The sequence below is a fragment of the Lissotriton vulgaris genome, chromosome 5 (assembly GCF_964263255.1).
Source record: "Lissotriton vulgaris chromosome 5, aLisVul1.2, whole genome shotgun sequence".
NCBI lineage: Eukaryota > Metazoa > Chordata > Amphibia > Caudata > Salamandridae > Lissotriton > Lissotriton vulgaris.
In genome coordinates this window covers 1,808,000,388-1,808,023,580 of record NC_141693.1, presented here as the reverse complement: position 1 = coordinate 1,808,023,580, position 23,193 = coordinate 1,808,000,388, and the positions used below count along the sequence as shown (strand labels likewise).

Sequence of the window (23,193 nt, the reverse complement as noted above, 5' to 3'; positions counted from 1 at the left end):
GACGCTTGGCCAATCACCACTTCTTTTACATGCGAAGAACTTATCCCCAAGGTGCTGACTCTATATGGAGATGCCATACAGCATCATCCTAAATGGCCACTGTAGGATACCAGGTTGCAGCAATTGCTCCGAAATGTGGGTGTTTTGATATGGGAAGGTGATCTCTAATAAGTGTATACTAGTAGATGTTGACTATGCAGAGGTGGAGAAAGCCATTCTATATCACACTACAGAGGAAAGAGATGCTATTCAACCAGAGCCTTCAGGTTGTACTGCGAGAGAGAGACACAAGCATCTTACAGGATAGAATAAGGGTACCACGTTACCGAGGCAACCTAGAACACTGATAAGATTAGGGGCCAGATGTATCAAAGGGTTTTACCCATTCTGTGTCTATGGGAAAATGTGTTTGTACATATGGCCCTAGGTGTCTGTATATGCCTGGGACGGAATGCAAAAAGAAGAGATAAGACATAGGTGTAAAAACTTGCCAGAAAATAGTGGCTACAACTTGGTAGTTGAGAGTGGTGGCTGTTCAGAGCATGACAAAAATCTGAGAAGAACTCCATGCTGTCTTTCTTCACTCTTGCTATTACAATAACTCAATCACATGTCTTAACCATTCTTGGAAGCTCCTACTTACATCTCCACACCAGTGCTTAATTTGAGCCGGAGGTTTCCGTTGCTCGGCAACAGCACTTAATTGGCAGCACTGACTCTAGTGACAGTCCACAGCATGGTGGCGCTGTCAGTCAACATTTGAGATAAGAACAATAGTGCTTAATAAGTCAATATATATTAAACATGAATAACACCTGTCATTCGCACCATTATTATAGCTTTGGGTAGCCTGAAATAATTCGAATGTTCACACTTGCAGGAGTGCAGTGGTTAGTGCTGGTGTTGGTTCAGTCATTGGCAGCGCTGGCAGGGTCAGTGGGTGTTGCAGGCTGCAGGGACCTTCCGAGAGTGGCTCTGGCACTTACTCCCTTGGCACTTACAAATCAAGCATTGCACGACACTAAGGTCGCCGTGTTTACATCCCTTGATGGAGCTTGCTGTCTGAAATGAAGAGTTCTACATTGTGCTACGGTTTTGTGGAGGCAGTAAGTACCAACAGGCCATGTTTTAATTTGCACCAGAACACCCTTTTATTGATTGATAGAAGAAACAGAACTCACAAAGTTCAGCCAACCGGATCCCATTTGCGGTTTCCCGTTGACTCTGAATCATAAAAAGTATCATGTAATGCAAAGGCCTTCAGAGAAACAATTGAAGGCACTGAGATTAGAGGTGAATAACACATACAAAATGGAAGGAGACTTACTAGAAACAATCCTGCTGGGGGAGACCCTGCCGGAGAAACATTCTCTTACCAATTAAAGAATTAATCATCGCAGAAGCATAGGGTTAGGTGGCAGTAGGAATCAACCAAGAGGAAATCATGCATTAGAACATTCTGAACGTTTCAAGAATGCTACCTTTTTCATCAGCACCATTTCCCCCCCAAATATGATACATTTATTTTAAAAAACAGAAAAGGGGGTTTCTCTCGGTTTCCTCTTTTATTGCCTTTATGCCAGACAAATAATCTTTCAAGATATAGGAGAAAAAATGCATTAGAAAAGCTTGCATAGAAATCCCGTTTTATTGTGCCCCATGAACGTGTAACAAAGTGTTCTGCAGAAGTGTGCTCTTTCGTCTTCTGTCCTTTATTAAGGTGCTTCATTCAGCTTTCAGAAATCATCGTTGTTGTTCATCTTACTTGTTTTGATGTGGTCTGGAATATAAAAACAGAACAAATGAAAATATGAGCTTGGGATATAGGTGTGGTTGAGAATCAGAACAATAGAGAAGAGAGGCCCTAATAAAATGTATTTTACTCATAAGTGGTTGGGAAACAAGTTATTTAAATGCTTTTGAATTTTACGAGGACCAACCTGATGCTGGCTTATTCTAACCGAAACATGTTACGTCACAGTATGAAAAGTCTCTGTGATGATAAAATTATCACCTCTAGCCTTTCCCATTTATATTTTAGAGTTTATCCTCTTGCCAAAAATTCAAATAAGCAGTTATAACATTTTTGGAGTTCAGGGTGAAATCTTCTCGTGAGCTAAATTTGAGCCAGGCACTTTAATCCACAATTATCAAGGTGCACTTAGATCTCCACGGGCCTGCAAAATTGCTTTTAACATTAGATGGTACTAAATGATTAAAGTTATATTTCACAAATCCAGTTTGTTGGCTGGTGGCATACAGGTTATGAATAACTCTTTTTTGGTGGTGCTTTATACCATAGGTGCTGTGTGCAATGTGAATCGTATACAGAGAGTACTGCCTTGCTTTATTATAGGTTGCTGGACTATATGGTACTGTATTTTGTGTTAATTGAGCACAAAGTCAGCAGCAGGATCAACAACCCAATGCACCAGCAGGTCGGCAGGTATCATTCACAGTTATGTTTTGGACCTTGTCTTAAACTATGACTTTAACGTCATAAACAGTAGGTAGAGTTTAATGGCTCAGATATATGTTTACCTTTTAAAGGTAACATTGTGGAACACCATGGCACAACACTTCATTATGTGCTGCGTAATGCCTCTCGTAAGTTCTCCTATAGGTTTGTTAGTGCTCCATTCTAATCATTTCCATATTATTGATTCTGTATCTTGTGGGATTTTGTTAGATATATAGAAAAACTCCACAAATGCTGCAATACATTACAATAATGTGTTAAAATAATATGTGTTAGTGTTTTTTTTAGATAACATAGATGATGTATTTTAATCCTCATACACTTGCATCATATTGTATTAATATTTAATCTGCTATAAAATAATAATGTCTCAACATATATAGACAATATAGCCGTTCACGTGTAGGTTGTTATATATAGCCCTGAAAAATATATTAGTATCAACATGATTCTATGCATATCTGTAATTAGGGGCCTGATTTACAAGGCTTTTTTAGGTTGCAAATTCCCAATTCACAGAATTGGAGATTCTGCGACTGCAAAAAAGCAATATTTATGTGCAAAGCCCAATTTTGTGATTCAGTAATCTATTACCAAATCGCAAAATGGGTTTGCGATCTGGCATTAGGAAGGGGTGTATTAAGGGAATCCCTTCTTAATATCGAATCGCAATGGTATGCGTGAATGATTTTTGCCCAAAATGCGTTTGCAAGACGTTTGCATTTTACTGCCTACTTCAAGTAGGTGGTAACCCATTCGCAAAGGGAAAGGGGTACCCAATGGACCCGTTCCTTTTTGTGAGTGTTCCTTTGTGAATGTTTGTAAAAATGTTTTTTAAGATCAGGCAGTGGCCCCATGGAACACTACCTGCTCTTAAAAAATGAAAAGGAACCTTTTTCTTTTTGAAATGCATCCCATTTTTCGTACAGGAAAACGGGCTGCATTTAAAAAAAATGCTTTATTTAAAAGGAATCACATACATGCTGGCACCCATCCCTGGGGTTATAGCGATTCCTAATGGGTCGCGAACTTAGACCTATCTCATGAATATTAGTGAGGTAGGTCTATGTGCGACCCACAGGGAATCCCAAATGTGTCAAAGACACATTAGTACATGGTGTTTGCGAAATAGCGAATCGCAAAAAAAAATTTTTGGGTAATTGCAAAGCTAACCATATGTACATCGGGCCCATAATACTTTGGTAATATTAAGATATGAATATATATATAAATGGATATTATTATGCCTTCAAATTAATCATTCAAAATTGATTTTAGTACTTTGGACAGTATAAAAACTTCAACAACTTCATGAAGTTTGGGAGTATTTTTCCAATTTTATGATGTTAGAAAAGATAAAGACGACCATATTATAGAGCTGCAATGGCAGGATTAATTTTGTAATATAATGAAATATACTCTGGGAAGTTGTAGTCAAAAAGCTGTTGTCTTTCTCAGCCCAGATGTCCGAGGTTCTGTTATCGCCTTGCCTACAGCTGACTCTACTCTGCAGCCTACAAGAATTGTACTTACAAGGTTTTAGTTCTTTGATGACAGAATAAGCCCTTCAAAAACACAGGTACCAAACTTTCCCTAACCATCTTCCAATATTGCTGTCCTACTGCTTCTGTGAGAGCCTCGTTGGTTGTCCTCACAGAAGCAAAGCTGATTAACATGGCTGTGAGCCTGCAGCAGTGGGGTAATACATTCAATATCCCCCTTTCTATGGTGATATCTACCACCCTGACAGGAAGCTCAGGCAGTGTTCGTTAGATGGACAACCCGCTGGGTTTTATTATGAACATGGCATTGAATGATTGGTTAGTATGATCAACAGGCACCTTTTGTTTTTGAATTGAGTTCTGGAGTCTACAAGTTACACACGGTCAAATCCTAAACTTTGAGCCTCCGACTCACAGATTCCTGTTTATTGAACTTCGGTGCTCTGAATCCCCAGTGTAGGAGCCCCCATTTCTCCAAGCTGACTTCTCAGTAATCAAAGTCCCCACTGGATCATCATAAACCTTAGGCTGGGCCACCAAACACCACCCTGTCAGCTGAAGATGTGTTTTATTTAATTGAGAAACTCCCAGCAGTGAACCAGAACTAGCTTCAATCCAGACCCTGCAGATCCAATAGCTCTTCAAGTCATAAACTTACCGTTCTTGAACTGTATATCGATGAGCTGCCGCCAGACGAGCTTCCACTTGATCGATTTACACTTGAAAATGAACTCTCACCACCACCAGATATCCTGTAAAGACAGAGAGCAAAATGTTATGTTTGAGTGTGTATTGTTGTAAAGTGTCCCTCATTTACAGTTGCAGTTACAAGTGACAGATTTCATTTGGAGATGGAAAGTGCTGGATTAATGGCTGTGTAGCCTGAAGTCTGCCATGTCATGCCATACCATACTATACCATACCATACCAAGCCATGTGTGTAGCTGCCAGCAAGGCAGCAGTTGTAGTGCCACCGACGTCCAGGTGTCATAGGCGGCTTCAGATCTCCAATTATGGCTCAGTGATTACCCAACTAGCAGAAAACAGGCCCATTTTCTTTGCTTTCATCGTGGCTCATGGCAGTCTCGGACACCACTAGACCATGTTATACATACTCTACTGTACTGTACTGTACCATACTGTACTATTCCATACCACATTGAACTATTTAAATGACTCTCTGGACAAGACACCAAAATCCAAAGAGATATTAGGTATCCATTTTCTTGTCAAGTGCCAGATAGTCTTCTGTGATGCTTTACAAATAGTGCTTTTCTTTGCCACAGTATATAGACCATTGGAAAACACTTCAGTTCTCGGTTTATAGTTCGTTTTTGGAGTAGTTTTTGTTTTTATCCCACTTAAACTAAGTCATGTTGCAAGCTCCCCGAGTGTTTCCTGGCCCTCCCTTAGAAAGGCTGACATTGTGGTTCTGATGCTGAAAATAAGGGTGTGCCAAGTGGGAAGAGTTTCGTTCCACTAACTCCAGAAACATTCTTTAAAACTTTAAGACTTCTGGACAGTTGCTTTTAAATGCAGAAAAAAACAAAGTTAAAATAACAATTTGTGGGATCGCTGTACTGCCAATATAGGAGCAGTATGACAGGAAAAATCTCCAGGACAGACGTTCTTTTGTGTGAAATTCTGTGTGAAAGGGGAAGTGCAAAGTTGACAAACATCATAACTTCGCAAAGCAACAACATTTCCACGTACATACAACTAATCTGGGGGGACTGGAATTGCTCACAAAATGTGCACAGAGACCTGCGTAATGTTCCTTACCCGCCCTCACTATCCAGAAGACTTCTGTAGGTTTGGATTTCCTTCTCCAGGCGGCTCTTGGTGTCCAACAGTCGTTTATAGTCCTCGTTCTGTTCCTCCATCTCCACCCGAATTTGTGCCAGCTGCTCTTCGATGTGGCTGATGCGCAGTTGGAGTTGAGAGAGCTGAGAGCAGTAGGCTCCTTCTGTCTCTGCCAAACTGGCTTCCAGCGATTGTTTCTGAACACAGATAATGAATGAAAGTTAATGACAACTCATCAGTCTTTCAAGGACCTGCAGAAGACTACTTCCGCACAGAAAGGAGAAACGTTTTACAGGAAGAGACAGGAATTCGATTAGACCCTACACCCTGGATATTACACTATATCTAGTTCAATTACTAATTATCAAATTAAATGTAAAGATCTGGATGAAATGCATGCATTCCACTTAGAGAGTGCATTAATAGTGTTGAAATTCTAGAAGTGATTGTTAGACATAGCAAAATCGAGCATGAGTGACAATATGCATTTAGTAGGGAATATACTACATGTCAAATTCAAATCCAGTTCAATATGACGTGTCATATTGAGCGTGTTGGATTTGTTGAGGATAAGTACTATTACTGTGTGATGACTGTACTACCCCGTCTGACTTTTGCATGTGATTTTAAGTTGTCTATGCCGGAATGGGGAATAATTAGCATTTTCGGTTGTACTTACCCTTTTTCCAACATTAATTCCTCCAAGCATTACATGAAGGGCTTTGAGTTGACAAAACATCAACATCCATGCTCAGTTTACGTAAAATCAGGTGCAAACGCAGTTTGGGCGCAATTTAGATTTAGTGCCGAAATCAAAATTGGCACATGGTCCTAATGTCGCTATCTGTAGCCCTTGAAACCCTAATGAAGTTAGGACAGAGGAAATTGCAGAAAAATAGCTTTTTGGGCTAACCTTTGCTAAAAATAACATTAAGAAGCCAAATGTAAAAAATAAAAATGACGATTATTTTTGTTTAAATTAAGAAAAAAGCAAAGAATGTATATATTGAGTGAAAGCGAAGTTTGTGAGATAATAGTCTGGGACCCTAATCTTAAGCATTTAATAGCAGCTAAATTGAGAAAGAACAAAAGTGAATTGGAGCATTTAAAGTGGGTTAGAAAATACAAGCAGGTTTGACTATTAGGCACGCTGGTTCACTGTCACTCATTCACTCCCCTCCTCTCCTTAACTTGTAGAGAACTCAGGATGACCAACGTGTGGGATTTTCAGAACATATATAGACGTAGGATACGTAATGCATACCACTCCGGGGACCACGTTATTAACATCATCAGCAACTAGCCTGAACATTTAGCATGGATTTGCCCTCGCGGACTATGTTGCAGAGCCCTTGATTATCCTGCTGAAAAAATTGAACATAATATATTTGTAAAATAATTTTACCCCAGCTACTAAATCAGATTCGAACCTATTCATGGCTTGCAGGGAGTGATGGTTGTATTGAATGGGTAGTGCTTATTGGTACTATTTTTTTCTGGAACTCGATGAATCCATCTTTGTTTTGAAGAGGAGCTACTTTAAGATTCACACACTATAAATACATTTGCCTAAAACAAGGACTTACATTGAGAGAAATGCACCAGATGCCGTTAGAACGCCGTCCAGAAACCCGACTGTCGTGTTCTTGTGGTGGGGCGATACATACACGACACATCACTCAGGTTAGTTGCTTAGGTTGCTTTATTGTCTTAGTCACAATAGACCCTTGAGATGGCGTCCTTGCTCCTCCTGGCCATCCCATGTTCTGTGTGTTCCCCCGCCCCGATGACCGGATGTCCTGTCCGGTGACCTGTCCCCAGCTACTCGACCCACGGGGTCCTAGTGCCCCACACTTAGGTCACGACATCTCCCCCTTTGTTACAAACAAATGTTCGTGACACATTTCTGCAGTCACTGCTAGCCAGCGTTGATAGTGATCATTGGCCAGAAGTGGAGATATAGATGAAGAGAGAGAGAGAGAGAGAGAGAGGAGAGAGAGAGAGAGAAAGAGAGAGAGAGAGAGAGAGCGAGAAAGCGAGAGAAAACCTGCTCACTTTATCTCTCTTCAAACAAATTGTCTCTGTGGTTTCTTGCATGTTCTTCTCAGCCTTGCTTCATCTTCCTTTATTTGTCCTCTATCTCCTCCGTTATGCTTGCTGCGGGTTCCGTTGATGTTTCTTCTTTTTTCAGTCTTCAGCTCCTTTAAGCGTGAGCTGTTTCTCGCCATGTCGTGTTGACCTGCTGCTGCTGTAATAATTGGTCTTTTTACTTGCGTCACAGCTAGTGGGTCTCTGGAGAGTTGGTTGTCAGACTTCCCTTGTTGTTTCTGTCGCCCTAGTATCAGGTCGCCTTCTTTCAGTTTTAGTTCAGATGCATGTTTCCGGTGATCACCACGTGCTTTTATCTTTTTTTTGCCTCTTTGTCTTTTATTGTTAAGTTCCTTCGGTATGCACTTATTTTATCTTCCACTTGTGGCAGTCTCGTCTTGCTCAGTCTGTAAGGTGTTACTATCCGTGCCTCCTCCATTAAGATGCCTTTCTCTGCTTCTGACAGTTCTTCACTTATTGTCTCGAGCGTTACTAGTTCTTCTTTGCTGACTCCTTGATCCGTGAGGCTGTTATTGTTTGTGTGTCTCCATCTTTGTTTCCTCGATACTTTCTGTATCGCTAGCATGGTGGTGTCTCTTTTTGCCTCTTGTTCTAGCACTGACATTGTTGCTGATATCGGTGCGTTGTTCTTTAGGATGTAGTTTAGGTGATTTTCCGCCCTTGTTCTTCCGTCTTTTTTGTATGGCCACGGATGTCTGGACATGTAGTCGGCTAGATTTTGTTCTCTTTCATGCTTGTTAATTATTTTCAATTCGTAGTCCATCAACCTTCTTCCCCATCTTCCTGTCCTTGGTGGTAAATTTGCTTTTCTGTTGCCATAAGTCATTTTTAGTGCTTGGTGGTCCATCACTATTGGTGATGTTGGTGATTCTTTTTCTGCTTTGTGTTGGGCCACTATCGCGCCCAATCCTACTGGGCCGGCATCTGCGGTGATCTTCGTGCCTAGTGTTAGATCCAAGTACTCCAAGTGATCTACCATTGGTGTTACCCAGGCTGTCGGTCCGTCTGCCGGCTCGATGATTTCTTGACTCAGTAGTGATTTTCTCCCTTTCATCTTTCCTAGTCCTCTTATTTGTTTCTGATATTCTCTTGAAATGTTTGTGGTGCAGCTGTCGAGCACGAGCCTCGCTTTGTGGGGCCCCACCTCTATGGTCACGGACTCTGTTTTTTGATTGTCTTTTTGTCTGCGGTATTGTGTACTTGGTCTCGTTTCAACCACGTTACTTTCCTCTTCTCCTTTCCTTTTATGTTCTTCTTTTCTATTTCTAGCACTTGTTCACTGATTCTTCGTGCTTTCTGGCACGTGTTTTCGTCCTTTTTTGCTCTTTTTGGCACTTATTCTTTTATTTCTTTATATCCACTTTTTGTATTCTTGTTCACTGTCTCTTCGTGCTTTCTGTCATTTTTTTTCGTCCTTTTGCTCTTTTTGGCACTTATTTTCTTTATTTTTCTCTTTTTTTTTTTACACTTTGTGATTCTCTCTTGATTGTGCTCTTTGCGGCACTTTCCTCTTGTCTGTGTTCTTATGTGCTCTTTGCGGCACTTTTCTTAAGTTATCCTCTTTTTGTTTGTGCTTAATGATTGTCTCTTGACTATGCTCTTATCGGCACTTTGTCATTCTCTCATTTATTATGCTCTTTGTGGCACTTTTCTTATTAAGTTATCCTCTTCTATATATATTTTTTTTTTCTTGCACTTTCTTGTGCTTATTTAATTCTCTTGTGCTCTTTTCCTTGCACTTCCCTTTGTTTATTTCACTCTCCTGTGCTCTTATCGGCACTTTGTGTTTCTTTTTTCACTTTCTATGCTGTTTCCTCGTTTTGCCTGACTTCAAAATGGCCGCCGCTGCTCAGACCGCTCCTATTGGTCCTTTGTGCCTGATTCCAAAATGGCTGCCGAAATCTCGCGCGATTTCGGAGCCAATCTCGCTCTTGCCTTACTTCAAAATGGCCGCCACGCTGTTCTCTTCTCCTATTGGCTCAATTTCCTGGCCTTAAGATGGCCGCTTTCATTCTCGCGAGAGTTCGCCCTCCTTTGAAAAAACGAGCGCGTTTCACTGCCGATTCCTTACCGGAGCTGTTTTCTTCATCAGACGCTTGTTTTCCTCCTTGGGATAAATTTTCTTCGTTGTGGTGCCTCAAATCCTTCTTCTTGGTCATCAATCAGGGTGGCCTCCTGGTCACGATCTCTGCGCTTACCGGGCTCAGTCGGACCTTTTCTTTCAGCGATCGCGGTGCTCTCTCGCGTCGCTGCACCTCACCCCTTCAATTTCTCTGCACTTTCCGTGACGATGCAAGTCCAGGGTGGGCTCCTGGCATCTTCATTCGACCATTCCTCGGTGACTACGCGTCGATTCTTGACACCCTCGTCGCCAATTGTCGTGTTCTTGTGGTGGGGCGATACATACACGACACATCACTCAGGTTAGTTGCTTAGGTTGCTTTATTGTCTTAGTCACAATAGACCCCTGAGATGGCGTCCTTGCTCCTCCTGGCCATCCCATGTTCTGTGTGTTCCCCCGCCCCGATGACCGGATGTCCTGTCCGGTGACCTGTCCCCAGCTACTCGACCCACGGGGTCCTAGTGCCCCACACTTAGGTCACGACACCGACTAAGGGAGTGGCGTAACGCAAAACGATGGGACCCCTGAGTCTCGTATATCTGACGGATATTTATTGGTCTTTGCCTTAATGGGTCCCCTTAAAGTGGTGTGCGGACCCTGGAAGGTTAGCCCCACACCCCGTGCTGTAGGGACTGCAGGGGCCCGAGATCCACCCATGCACTAAGACAAATGTGTAATATGATAAATATGAATGTTACTCTAAGGTGGTTAGAAGGAGAACATTTTCTGTGATACTTTCCTTTTGCCAGTGAAAATGTCCACTTTAAAAAAGAACAGACTAGCACAAAGTATTGTCTTGGGATAATTCTGTGAAATTGATGGACAGTGGGTTCATTAAAAAACATGCAAACATCCATTGGAAATGATCTCGATTTTGAGTATTAACTGCAGAGGAGGAAAAGTAGGAACTTTTTACCTGTAGGCAGTGAATAGGTAGATGTCTTTGTAACTAGGTGATCTGGCATGGATAGGCAGCTCTTGAATTATTACCAAGCTTCCTTAGAAGCAAGGTATGTTTTCCAACTAAAAGAACCTTCAGATATCTCTTTAGAGTTCTGCACTCTGTCTCTCACATGGGTTTATTTTATGTTTAAAGCTGCACATTGCTACAAGTCAATCTTCTGTTTGCTCTGTAGGTATTACGTTGCACATCAGCAGTGTGGTGCACATCCACCCACCAAGTGCCAGCGCTAGAGTACTGGAGATGACCAGCCGGCAATCCTACCTAAGGTCAAAAAGAGACTTAAGAAAAGATCGTGTGTGCTGCTGACGAATCCAACACAAGCTAGGAGATCGAAATCCTATTTATTTACCATTGCCCTTCAAATAAACTGAGGAATTCACAGGTAGATGCACCGTATGAAGCAAACGTGATTTTCAGTTTTTATGACACCATGGTTTCTTCTGCTGAATACTGTCAAGGCTTACAGGGTCTTTTGACAACTTAAAGAAGAGCATATTATTTTCTTTAAAGAGTACATTGAATGTGTGATCTTGTGTGGAATTAATGCACATCACCATTGTGTCTCAATTACAAACTGGGTTAGTCGTATGCCTTGGGAGATACTACTTCATCCAATTAGAAGTGGCCCAAATGTTCCCACATCTGGATTTTCCAGGTGCAGAAACACTCAGCACATTTTTAACTTCCAGATAATTGAAAGGTAAAAGTACATTTGGGTTGGGTTGCAAGGGCAGCCCAACCCAGCCCTTGCCCAACGCCAACTCTCTCCTATGGAAGTGGTGGAGCCCAGTACAACTCACCAGCTGGTTCTGCACTACCCTCCTGTGACACCATCCCAGACCCTGACAGGTCTCCTCCTCCCCATGGAAAAGGGAATATCATTCATAAAAAACGGGTGTGCAGGGTTAGTACCCAGTTATTGGGAATTAACTCATAATTGCACAGTAGCGACAGGGTGTTACTTCAGGATACCAGTGTTTACGGATGTGGATTTTGCTCCCTGCCCATACCATGATTTGATCGAGAATTGTATACATTTTAACTCTAGTAATTTGGTTAGATACACTATTGGCACTGCTACTAGTGCAAGTGTAATTTCTGACCATATCGCTATTTTGTAAAGTTGGCTGTTGGGGATTGACTCTCCCTGGTACTGGATGTTGATGACAATATGACTATGGACATAACTGAAGAAACGGCGGAGACTCCGCCCATTGCTTTCCATATTATATATGGCAGAAAGTGCCCCGCCGAAGATTATAAGGATATTGCAAGAGTTGCAATGGAATGAGCATGAAGACCGAGTAACGTCTTGCATCGTGAAACTCCAGAATGACTTTTAAATACCCTTATACTTATAATACACCTCTATAAACGAAGAAGTCAGCAGTTGGCCCAGGGAACTGTATAGGGATGAGCACCCTGAATGCTTACTAGTGATTGGCTCCTCACAAATGTGTTCAACTAACGCCCTGTATTTCTTTTTCTTCAGACATAGTTCTTAGAAATGGAAGCCTTATGGAAAGGGGCGACCATTCGGTCCCCCCGAACGTATGGCCGAGTACCACGAGCCCCCCGGGAAGCCATTTTTGGGCGGGAGGCGAGCCTCGGCTGGTATGCCCGAAGCGGCATAGCCGGGGCGCGCTGTTTCCCGCCCTCGAGTGGGCTGGCCTAGACACTGACGCGGCTGGCCACGCCCTAAGGGCAGGCAGGGGCGGGTTTACGCCCGCCCTGAAGACGGATAAAAGGAGCAACAAGCCAAGAACGCATCCTCTTGTTCCTGTGCTCTGAAGCTGCACCCCCTCGCTGCACGTGAGCCCGAGACGGAACGAAGAGCCAATTTTGAACGTTTTAAATCTTTCTTGTTTGTTTTACAGATATTCCGTTCGAGAATGCCTAAGAAAGTTGGAAAGCGAATGACTACCGACCAGATGCTGCGTGTGCTTATGAAAGAGGTGACCGACTTAAAGAAGAGAATGGCGGAAAAAGACGGGGAAGAGGGGCCAAAACGTCCGTTGGCTGGAGCAGCTCCGGGAGGAAAAGGCAAGAGGCCCAGAAGGGGAGCAGCTGGAGGGGGCATCCCGGTTCCCCCTGCCCCTCTCGAAGAGCCAACTCCGGTGCCGATGGAGGGCAATCCGATCCCCGTGGTGGTCACCCCCGTGTCCGGGGAGGATATGCCGCCCGAGCTGGCAGCACAATTAGCAGCGTGGTTGGGTAAAAATAACGAGGGCGCCACGGCTGACGACACACGGGTCTTGATGCGGCAACTGCGCGAAACAAGGGAGGCGGCTAAGGCAGCATCGCCAGTCATCACGCCGGCCGCGGCAGGCGGAAAGCCGCCTGGGATAGGCTCAGCCGCAGATACAGCTTCCGGTTCAGGTAAGCGGCCATTGCCGATTGCGAGGGATGAGTCTGCCCCGTCAAGAAGGGAAAAGTTGGGTCAACATGTCCCTCTAGCTATTAAGGAGAAGATATGGGCAGATGAATATGTAAACATCTTCTCGTTACTTACCGATCATTATGAGATGGAATATGTTAAGAGCCAAAAGGAGCTCATGCATCCGAGTGTTTGGCGCGCAAAGATGGCCGCCTTCAAGGTAAATGAGAACATTGGCAATTGGGGCAAGGCGTGGGGGATTTTTACATCCATCCTGGGCGAACGTAGGCCCGAGTTACTGTCTGAATTGCCGATTTATCAGTCACGTATCATGGGGTATTCCGTGTCACATGGGGGCAATCAATGGTTCTGTTACGATAATATTTTCAGGAAAGCGAAAGAACATGATAAAAACTTAACTTGGGATTGTTACGATTCTGTGTCATGGTCGAAAATGGCGGATACTGGTATGTTGAATTTGCCATTAGTAGGGAGTAGTGTGGGGGAGTCCTCCCGCCAATATTCTGGGACCTCCTTTCGATCAGGCGCGAGTAACGAATACCAGTCCAGGCCGAACGGCACCACAGGTAAAAAAGGGAGTTGTTGGAACTTTAACAGGGGTAAATGTACGAGGCCCCAGGGGTCATGCAAATTCAGGCACGAATGTAGCGGGTGTGGGCAAGCGTCCCATCCTGAGTCCATGTGCAGAGCCAAAACGGGTGATAACGGGGGTAGAGGAGGCGCCAAACAGGTCTGAAATAGTCCGAGGGGCGCCTTTACCTACTCCGATTGATACCATGGCAATGATTCCTTGGCTCAGTGAATACCCGGACCACGCTTCCGCTGGGGTGTTGCGGAACGGGTTTTCATATGGTTTCCGCATCCCAGTGGGGGAGTTTCAGGGTTTAGCGAAATGTAAAAACCAAATATCAGTCTTGCAGCACACGACCGTGGTACAGGAGAAGATTGGGAAAGAGGTTGCTCGAGGTCGAGTCGCCGGTCCGTTTAATGTGCCACCGGTTGCTAACTTTGTTTGTTCCCCCTTAGGGATGGTCCCCAAGAAGGACCCGGGTGAGTTTCGGCTGATACATAATTTATCAGCCCCACGTGGTTGTTCCGTAAACGATGCGATAGACCCGGCAGTGTGTTCAGTACGGTATGCATCTTTCGATGAGGCCGTAGCCATTTTGAATCGCCTAGGGCCCGGTGCGCTGATGGCGAAATCTGATATCGAGTCAGCGTTCCGGTTGCTCCCGGTACATCCAGACGATCAGCGTCTTCTTGGTTTCATGTTTCAGGGACACTATTACATGGATAGATGTATGCCAATGGGGTGCTCTATATCTTGTTCCTATTTCGAGCAGTTCAGTTGTTTCCTGCAATGGGTCTTCACAAGGGAGACGGGGTTTCATCATGTTATGCATTATCTCGATGATTTTTTGTTTCTAGGGGCAGCCGGGGATCCGGAATGTGGTCAGGCTTTGAATGAATTTTGTGTCTTAATGAACCATTTTGGTGTGCCATTGGCACCAGGTAAGACGGTGGGTCCTTCGACTTGCCTCGAGTTTCTGGGGATCGAGCTCGACTCGGAGGAGGGTTGTTTTCGTTTACCAAGTGAAAAAGTGCTTAGGTTCAGGGCATCCCTGGAGACGTGTATTAGTCAGTCTAAGGTTAGGTTGCAGCAATTACAACAATTGGTGGGACAGCTGAATTTTGCCCTGAGAGTAATACCGATGGCCCGCCCCTTTTCCCGCTCGATCGCTCAGGCCATGGTCGGCCTGAAGGAGGGTCACCATCGCACGAGGCTCTCGGCCGAGGTTCGCCAGGACATGCGCATTTGGTTGGCATTTCTGGCGGATTTCAATGGTCGAGTTGTCTGGAACAAACCGGCGGTGTCCTCCGAGGAGCTGGGGCTGTGGACAGATTCGGCAGGGAGCATTGGTTTTGGTGCCATCTTTGGCACACAATGGTCGGCTCAAAAATGGCCGTCATGGTGGCATGAGGATGGGTTGACGAGTAACATTGCTTTTCTTGAACTGTTCCCCATTCTGGTGGCCCTGAAAACTTGGCCTGAGGGGTTTAGAGATCACTCTGTGGTATTCTGGTCTGATAACATGACCGTGGTTGAGTGTATCAATAACCAGGCGGCACGATGCAAATGGATCCTGAGGCTGCTGAAAGAAATTGTCTTGTTGTGTATGCAATTGAATGTCCTATTTAAGGCAAGACATGTGCCGGGGGTGATGAACCAAGCGGCTGATGCGCTTTCTCGTTTCCGTATGCAGGCCTTCTGGGGTTTTCTGCCCACAGCGGACCCGATGGCGGCACCCTTTCCCGAAGCTCTCTGGTCTCTCGGTGCCCCGAACTACGAAACCTCGTGGGAGAGAGTTTAGCACCCAGGACAAGGAAGGCATATGAAGGGGCGTTCCGTTCCTATTTGGCCTTTTTGGGGACTGCAGGAGGGGAGCTTTGGGGCCAGGAGGAGTAGGTAGTAAATTTCCTGCTGTCTTTACATCAGGCAGGCAAATCTGTGGCTACTGCCCAGAGGCATCGGGCAGCCATATCCTTCGTGGCTAGGGCTTATGGGATCCAGGACCCGACAGCGTCTTTCGTGGTACAAAAAGCGCTACGTGGGTGGCAACGCCTTGAGGGTCGCAGAATAGATGTAAGGCGCCCGATAGGTCTGGATAGGCTGGCCCTGTTATTATCTGTACTCCCTTCAACGTGTTCATCCCAGTACGAAACAGTGTTATTCCGAGCCGCTTTTGCGCTGGCATTCCATGGGGCTATGCGGGTAAGCGAACTAGTGGCGAGGAACAAGCGGGATGTGACGGGGGGACTGTGCCAAGAGCACGTTCAGGTCAGAGGGGAGACAATGTCCATCTCGTTTGTCAGGTCCAAGACCGACCAGAGTGCGATGGGGGACTGCATAATCATACAAAGGATTCCCGGGTCCTCCATGTGCCCGGTAAGTTGCGTAGAAGAATATTTAGCGCAAAGGGTGGCATCATGGGGGGGGGACATTGTTGCGACACGCTGACACCACCCCACTGACGAGGTTTCAGTTTCAGCGGGTGCTTGCGATGTCCATCTCCGCTGCGGGCTTGAACCCCGGCGAGTTTGGGACCCATTCCTTTCGGATAGGGGCTGCTACAGAGGCTACAGCCAGGGGTCTGAATGTCAAACAAGTTAAACGTGTGGGGCGTTGGTCCTCGAACTGTTATAAAAGGTATGTGCGGTTGCACATGTTGTGAAGCTGTAATGATGTACTCACGCTTCTTGTTTTTCTTTGGTTTTTCAGTTGCGCAAGCCTACGAGGCGGGGCGGACTGGGCAGTCGACCCAACACCGGGTCAGCGGTCAGACATCACCGGCTGTGAAAAAGGAGGTGTGGGTCGTGGGCCACTCATACGTGAGGCGGGCCGCGGACGTATTCAAAGCAGGTGACATGATTCACGTGGCTGGGGAATACGGGTACAGTGTGTCCTTCTACGGAAAGGGCGGGCTCTGTATTGACCAGTTTCAATCATTTTTTGAGGGTTTGTTAGGGCGGACGAGGTCACCGCCGTCTGTAGTCATAGTACATCTTGGGGGCAACGATTTGGTGTCCACTGGTAGACGACTACTTCTTGAGGCAATGCTTTCCACTGTAAGTTGGTTAGCGAGAAGAGTTCCAGGGTGCACAATCGCATGGTCCCATATGATACCGCGAAAAGTGTGGCGGGGGGCTCTTTCAGTTCCTGCTCTGAATCATTCAGTAAGGAAGATTAATAATAAAGTGAGTCGATTGTTCCGTTCAAGTACACTGCATTCTATTTCGCATGGTTGTATTAATGGGGACAGTATGTATTTGGGTGATGGTATTCATTTGTCCCGGGTGGGGAACGAGTTACTCATAGGAGACCTGATAGCTTGGCTGGGGACTTTAAGACATGACCTTTAGGTAGGAGTGTGTGGGGGGTCCGGATAGCCGGTCAACTATCCGGCCTGTGGCGGTAAGGTCATGATCGGTGAGCACTAATTAGTAGATCCCTATGAGTGGGCGTCACCCATTACGGATGGGAGCGCTCGAGGGAGGTGGCCATTGGCCCCTCAACGGGTAGGCGGTCCCTTCTAAGGATGGGACGCCGAAAGGAAAGGAAAGGCGGTCAAGGCCCCTTCCTGGGTAGGAGGGGCTACAGCCCCCTCCTGGGGAATTTCCCGGGGCCAGGATATCTGCGACGGCAGATGTGGTAAGTTGTGTGGGGTTTGGGAGGGGGTCTACGCTACCTTCTAGATACCTCACACGAGTCCTCGAACGACCTTTAAGTGGCGTCGAGTTTATTGGGGCCCCCGTCAAGTCAAGGGAAATTGGTAGTTGCACTTGAGGTACACCTCTGTGCGGTCGCCCCTCACAAGTGAGGGGGATTTTCGGGTTTAGGGATCTTGACACCGGTTACGACCTTGCCGTTGGCCCTTAAACGTTAGGATGTACAATTTCAAAATTTCAAGTTAATGTTTTGTAGGATGTTAGTTCGGCTAGGAGAACCTTTGTATTAGAGAATATGTTAAGGTTAGCCAAACATCGCAATGTGGTAATGAAATTGTACATAATATGAAACTGTTATTTTAATGTTTTAATTTTGTTTCATATTTTAATAAATACGGCCGGGAAGGGTAACTCCCTTCCCGCCTTCCAAAAGTTCAAGAACTGTTTCCGGTTTCCCATCCTTGGGGAGTGTGTTGAGAGGGGGTGGCGGGTATCGCGGCCATATGGAAAGGGGCGACCATTCGGTCCCCCCGAACGTATGGCCGAGTACCACGAGCCCCCCGGGAAGCCATTTTTGGGCGGGAGGCGAGCCTCGGCTGGTATGCCCGAAGCGGCGTAGCCGGGGCGCGCTGTTTCCCGCCCTCGAGTGGGCTGGCCTAGACACTGACGCGGCTGGCCACGCCCTAAGGGCAGGCAGGGGCGGGTTTACGCCCGCCCTGAAGACGGATAAAAGGAGCAACAAGCCAAGAACGCATCCTCTTGTTCCTGTGCTCTGAAGCTGCACCCCCTCGCTGCACGTGAGCCCGAGACGGAACGAAGAGCCAATTTTGAACCCACCCACCAGCCCCTGAGGACAGCCAGTTGAGTTGAATAAAGTTTTGATATGGTAATTCTATTTCTTGCAGGTTGTGCTGATTGTCGTGGTATTCTTAGTATGCAATAAAGAATGGTCAGCTACAATATGTTCTACAAATAAAGTAATTCGTGAAATGGTTTATGCACTAAGTATTGATCAGTAATCATACGTGAAATGGTTTATGGTTGTTTTTTAATTGAGTAATTTAGTTAAATTGTCGTATTTATTTTTTGGTCGGGCGGTAAGGTCATGATCGGTGAGCACTAATTAGTAGATCCCTATGAGTGGGCGTCACCCATTACGGATGGGAGCTCTCGAGGGAGGTGGCCATTGGCCCCTCAACGGGTAGGCGGTCCCTTCTAAGGATTGGACGCCGAAAGGAAAGGAAAGGCGGTCAAGGCCCCTTCCTGGGTAGGAGGGGCTACAGCCCCCTCCTGGGGAATTTCCCGGGGCCAGGATATCTGCGACGGCAGATGTGGTAAGTTGTGTGGGGTTTGGGAGGGGGTCTACGCTACCTTCTAGATACCTCACACGAGTCCTCGAACGACCTTTAAGTGGCGTCGAGTTTATTGGGGCCCCCGTCAAGTCAAGGGAAATTGGTAGTTGCACTTGAGGTACACCTCTGTGCGGTCGCCCCTCACAAGTGAGGGGGATTTTCGGGTTTAGGGATCTTGACACCGGTTACGACCTTGCCGTTGGCCCTTAAACGTTAGGATGTACAATTTCAAAATTTCAAGTTAATGTTTTGTAGGATGTTAGTTCGGCTAGGAGAACCTTTGTATTAGAGAATATGTTAAGGTTAGCCAAACATCGCAATGTGGTAATGAAATTGTACATAATATGAAACTGTTATTTTAATGTTTTAATTTAGTTTCATATTTTAATAAATACGGCCGGGAAGGGTAACTCCCTTCCCGCCTTCCAAAGGTTCAAGAACTGTTTCCCATCCTTGGGGAGTGTGTTGAGAGGGGGTGGCGGGTATCGCGGCCATATGACAGAATGTGCAAGTCATGGCATGAGAAATTCTTCAATTAATCATTCCAAAAACATAATAGTCATTGTAGACCACAGAATCATCAGTCCTATGAAGAGGATGTCCAGACAAGACAAAATCACATTCAGATACCAGATCAAATCTGAATTTAATAAACATTCAAGGCCCGTTTTAATATATTCTTTACCCACTTATGGAGACCTAAGGCATGCAATCTTTTGAATTTGCATTCATAAAAATCAAATCCTGAGTTTCAGATTCATAATTCTCAGATATTTGTGAACACATGTTAATTGACAGGGGAGATACAATGGGTATTATTAGGGGGTGGTCAAGCAAACATTTGTTTACAGCAGAAAAGACAGAAGTTTGCTAATATTTACATAAACGTCGATGATATTCTCCACGCTGAAAGTACAAACCAAAATACTACATTGTTTACATTTAGATTATAATATGTTATGTAGATTTGTTGCATACTAGACAATTGGGAGAACACTCATGGAAACCTAAACGTGTCAACAATTTCGGGGCATGTCAGTGGTCTTTGGAAGTCATATCAAAGTAGGGGTAAGCTTCAAGGAGATTAATTTCTGACTTTAAAAATTTAGGGAACAGCATTATTTTTTTATAGGGAAAATCCCTACCCTGGGGTATTCCTTTACCCTTCAAGCCCTGGATAGATAATTACTCCTGCCTTTTTTTGTTTCAAATCTGTTTATTGAATATATGACAAACAAAAAAAATCAAAGAGGTTGAAGACATGCATCCTTGTCAAAAGAAAAAAAACATAAGAATAAGACCAAGATCTATTTTAAATAGCACAGTGCTTCAGCTAGAACTTACAAGACAAAAGCCAAGACCTTTCAACACCCCCCAAATAATCCACTAAAAAACAAGCTGAAGTGAAAGGATGAATAATGTGTTACAACCCTTTTACAGGCTATCCTGCAACACCTCTCACCGCAGGAAAGGCTAAAGTGAAGTACCCAATAATCCAAGAGTTATATGGGGCTCTGTTGTTGTCAAAGAGTTTGAATGGTAAATATCCGGCTATGTTTTATTGACACTAATCACGCGCACTGTCCTCTAATCGTTTAATATTTCAATCCGGAGAGCAGCAAGGGCATGTCTTCAACTTTAAATAGATAAGGGGGAAAACAAGCTCCCGTCAGGGGGGGGAGAAAGGATGCGTTGAAAATACCTTGTGTTGGGGGAACGGGTGCCTAGTAAGGGAGAAAGAGGCAAAGCCTCCTCCATTAAGTGGACGGGGCTGGGGATTCCGGCTGCTGACCCCTGGAGTAAGGTTCAAGAGGATCATCAAATAATTGTAAAGCTCATAATCTAGGGGGAACCAGTCGGGAATGTTCGATCTTGGAAAAATAGTGTACACGCGGCTGCCAGATGCGGGTGAATTTAGCATCCGTGTGATTGATACGGGCAGCAAGTAATTCAAGGGCTAAGACATGCCATAAGTGGGGTAACCATGTGGCGTCGGTGGATTCCAAAATAGAGCTATAGACTGCCTGACGGCTCCTAGCACATGTAAGATCAGATGCCAGTCCATATATGTCATAGCAGTCAATGTCAAGGACCTAATGCCTAACAAAGTAACTATAAGAGAGGAAGGAACAGGGAACCCCACTACGTCCTTAATATGGCAGAGAATCTCCTTCCAAAACATTGTAAGTCCCGAGCAAGATCACCAAATATGAATACTCCTGCCTTTGAAAGGTGTAATAGTGAGTGCCTTTCAAGAGCGGGAAACTATCTGCAACTGGTTGTAAATGCCCACAAACCTGCAAGTTTATTCTATACATTTTCCAGAACCACACATATGGAACAACAACGTTCCCTCCATAACTTAAAAGTTGTGGAAACAGGAAATCCGCCACTCTGGCGAGTTTACTAAGGGGCATATTATTAAGGGGGTTAATCTCTGCTTTTTTGGCTTTAAAAGCCAAGAAAGCGGAGATAAAATTATCTCCCTATTACCTAGCTGTCGCTAACACCAGTTAGCGACAGCTAGTAGAAGATAGCGACCATCTTGGGCCCCACTTTGCATGTCAGTGATATTTATCACTAATGACATGCAAAGTGGGCGTGCCAAGATGTTAGCGACTGGAAACAGTCGCTAACATCGCTATCTCCTATTACCAACTTTTGGAGATATTCGCGCTAAGCGCGAATATCTTCAAAAGCTAACACCTGCCCTGAGCACTTCTTAGGCATGTTATCCAATGGGAGGTGGATAACATGGCTAAGAGCATTAGCTCGGTAATGCATGAATATCGCTGACTTTTCAGCGATATTCATGCATTGCGGCCGATTTTTATCGCATTTGCGATAAACCTTGGTAATACCAAGGTTTATCTGCGATAAAAATCGCTGCAGCTCAGCGGTAAATTTTTGTCTCTAACCAAGCAATAGCTATAATTATCGCTATTGCTTGGTAATATGCCCCTAAATTTGTACAATCACCGTTAAATTTCCGTTTGCTTGCAGTTTAACACCTACATTTCAGTGTGAGCTATTTATAGAGCGTAACATTCAGTGAAGCTTCTGGGCGCTATTCAGAACAGAGACAGATTGGTAAGGAATTCCAAGTCTTGGCTTCCTCATCGAACTTTAGTGTCCGAATTTTAGGAATTCTTCGTAGGACGTCATGTAGAAAGTGTCTGATTGTGCAGTATAATGTATTCCTTATAAAGTCCATCAATCGCTGGGAGAACAATGCTCAATGGACTATGGCCAGGATGTCACTGCGCTTTTGAGGGTTAGTCAGTGGAGCGGCCATAAAAGAGGAGAAATAGATGGGGACTTAGGTACTTTTGCAACACGGCGGGCAGCAGCTTTTTTAACCAGCTGTTATTGATAAACAAGTGTTTCCGGGGAGGCTAGATATACCGAGTTCCCTCAATCCAGTCTAGATTGATGAGAACATTCACGAGATGAGCGTGAAGATTCTTATTAATGAACGAAAGTAAAATCCACAAGGTTTTCAACCATAAAATACATTAGTACAAAGATTACAAAAACTGGCAAAGGTGGTGCACATATCTACCAGAGAATCAGAGATGAAATAATCTGATTAACATAATAAATAACGAAATAAAACCTGTCACTTATTTGATTGCGTGCTGTTTCTAACCTTGTTTCATGCATGCAGTTGGTGGACACGCTCTTGTTGCCTAGCACACACTTGTGAGTTTGCTGCGCATTGTGTTGCTTCCTTTCACATGTTAGTAACTTACCATGGCCAGCTGAGACTGCAGCTGCAACTCCAGGGACTGAAAGGTGCGCCTCAGCTCTGAGATCTCCGATCTGCTTGATTTCACCTGCTCCACCCCAACCGAGATCTCCCTCTTCAGCTCGGCACTCTGGAAGAAAGTGTTGGAAAGGAAAATCTTCAGGCTGAATTTCACAGCATTTACAATTATTTCCACCTTTATTTGACAGCTTGATTCTCTTACAAGTGCTACAATAAAATGCATAATAACAATAATATAACGTGTTTTAAATAAGTAGCATGCTACACTTCTGCCATTTCTAAATGCTGCATATTACATGCATTGTCATGGTCCATATTAATGGTACTCAATGTATCCATCTCACGAAAATGGAAGGCTAGGTTGACCTTTCAGGATTCGCACTCCTGACTTTTAGCTCTCCAGATGTTTTAGACGTGACCGTGCAGCCCACTTAGCCATCCTGTCATCATTGCAGGCTGGTATCATCT

The 23,193-nt window shown here is 44.7% G+C and overlaps 1 protein-coding gene across 1 annotated transcript in view; it reads right to left on the bottom strand.

Moving 5' to 3' along the window:
- Window positions 1-1,546: 1,546 nt before the first annotated feature.
- Window positions 1,547-23,193, bottom strand: part of LOC147717245 (keratin, type I cytoskeletal 12-like) — a 32,767-nt gene continuing 11,120 nt past the window's right edge. Inside the window, exons 5-8 of the mRNA XM_086924195.1 lie at window positions 22,709-22,834; window positions 5,764-5,981; window positions 4,640-4,733; window positions 1,547-1,780 (exon numbers count right to left, since the gene is read on the bottom strand). Of these exons, the coding sequence (XP_086780321.1) occupies window positions 1,757-1,780; window positions 4,640-4,733; window positions 5,764-5,981; window positions 22,709-22,834 (462 nt within the window). The 3' untranslated portion in view covers window positions 1,547-1,756. The remainder of the gene's footprint in view (window positions 1,781-4,639; window positions 4,734-5,763; window positions 5,982-22,708; window positions 22,835-23,193) is intronic.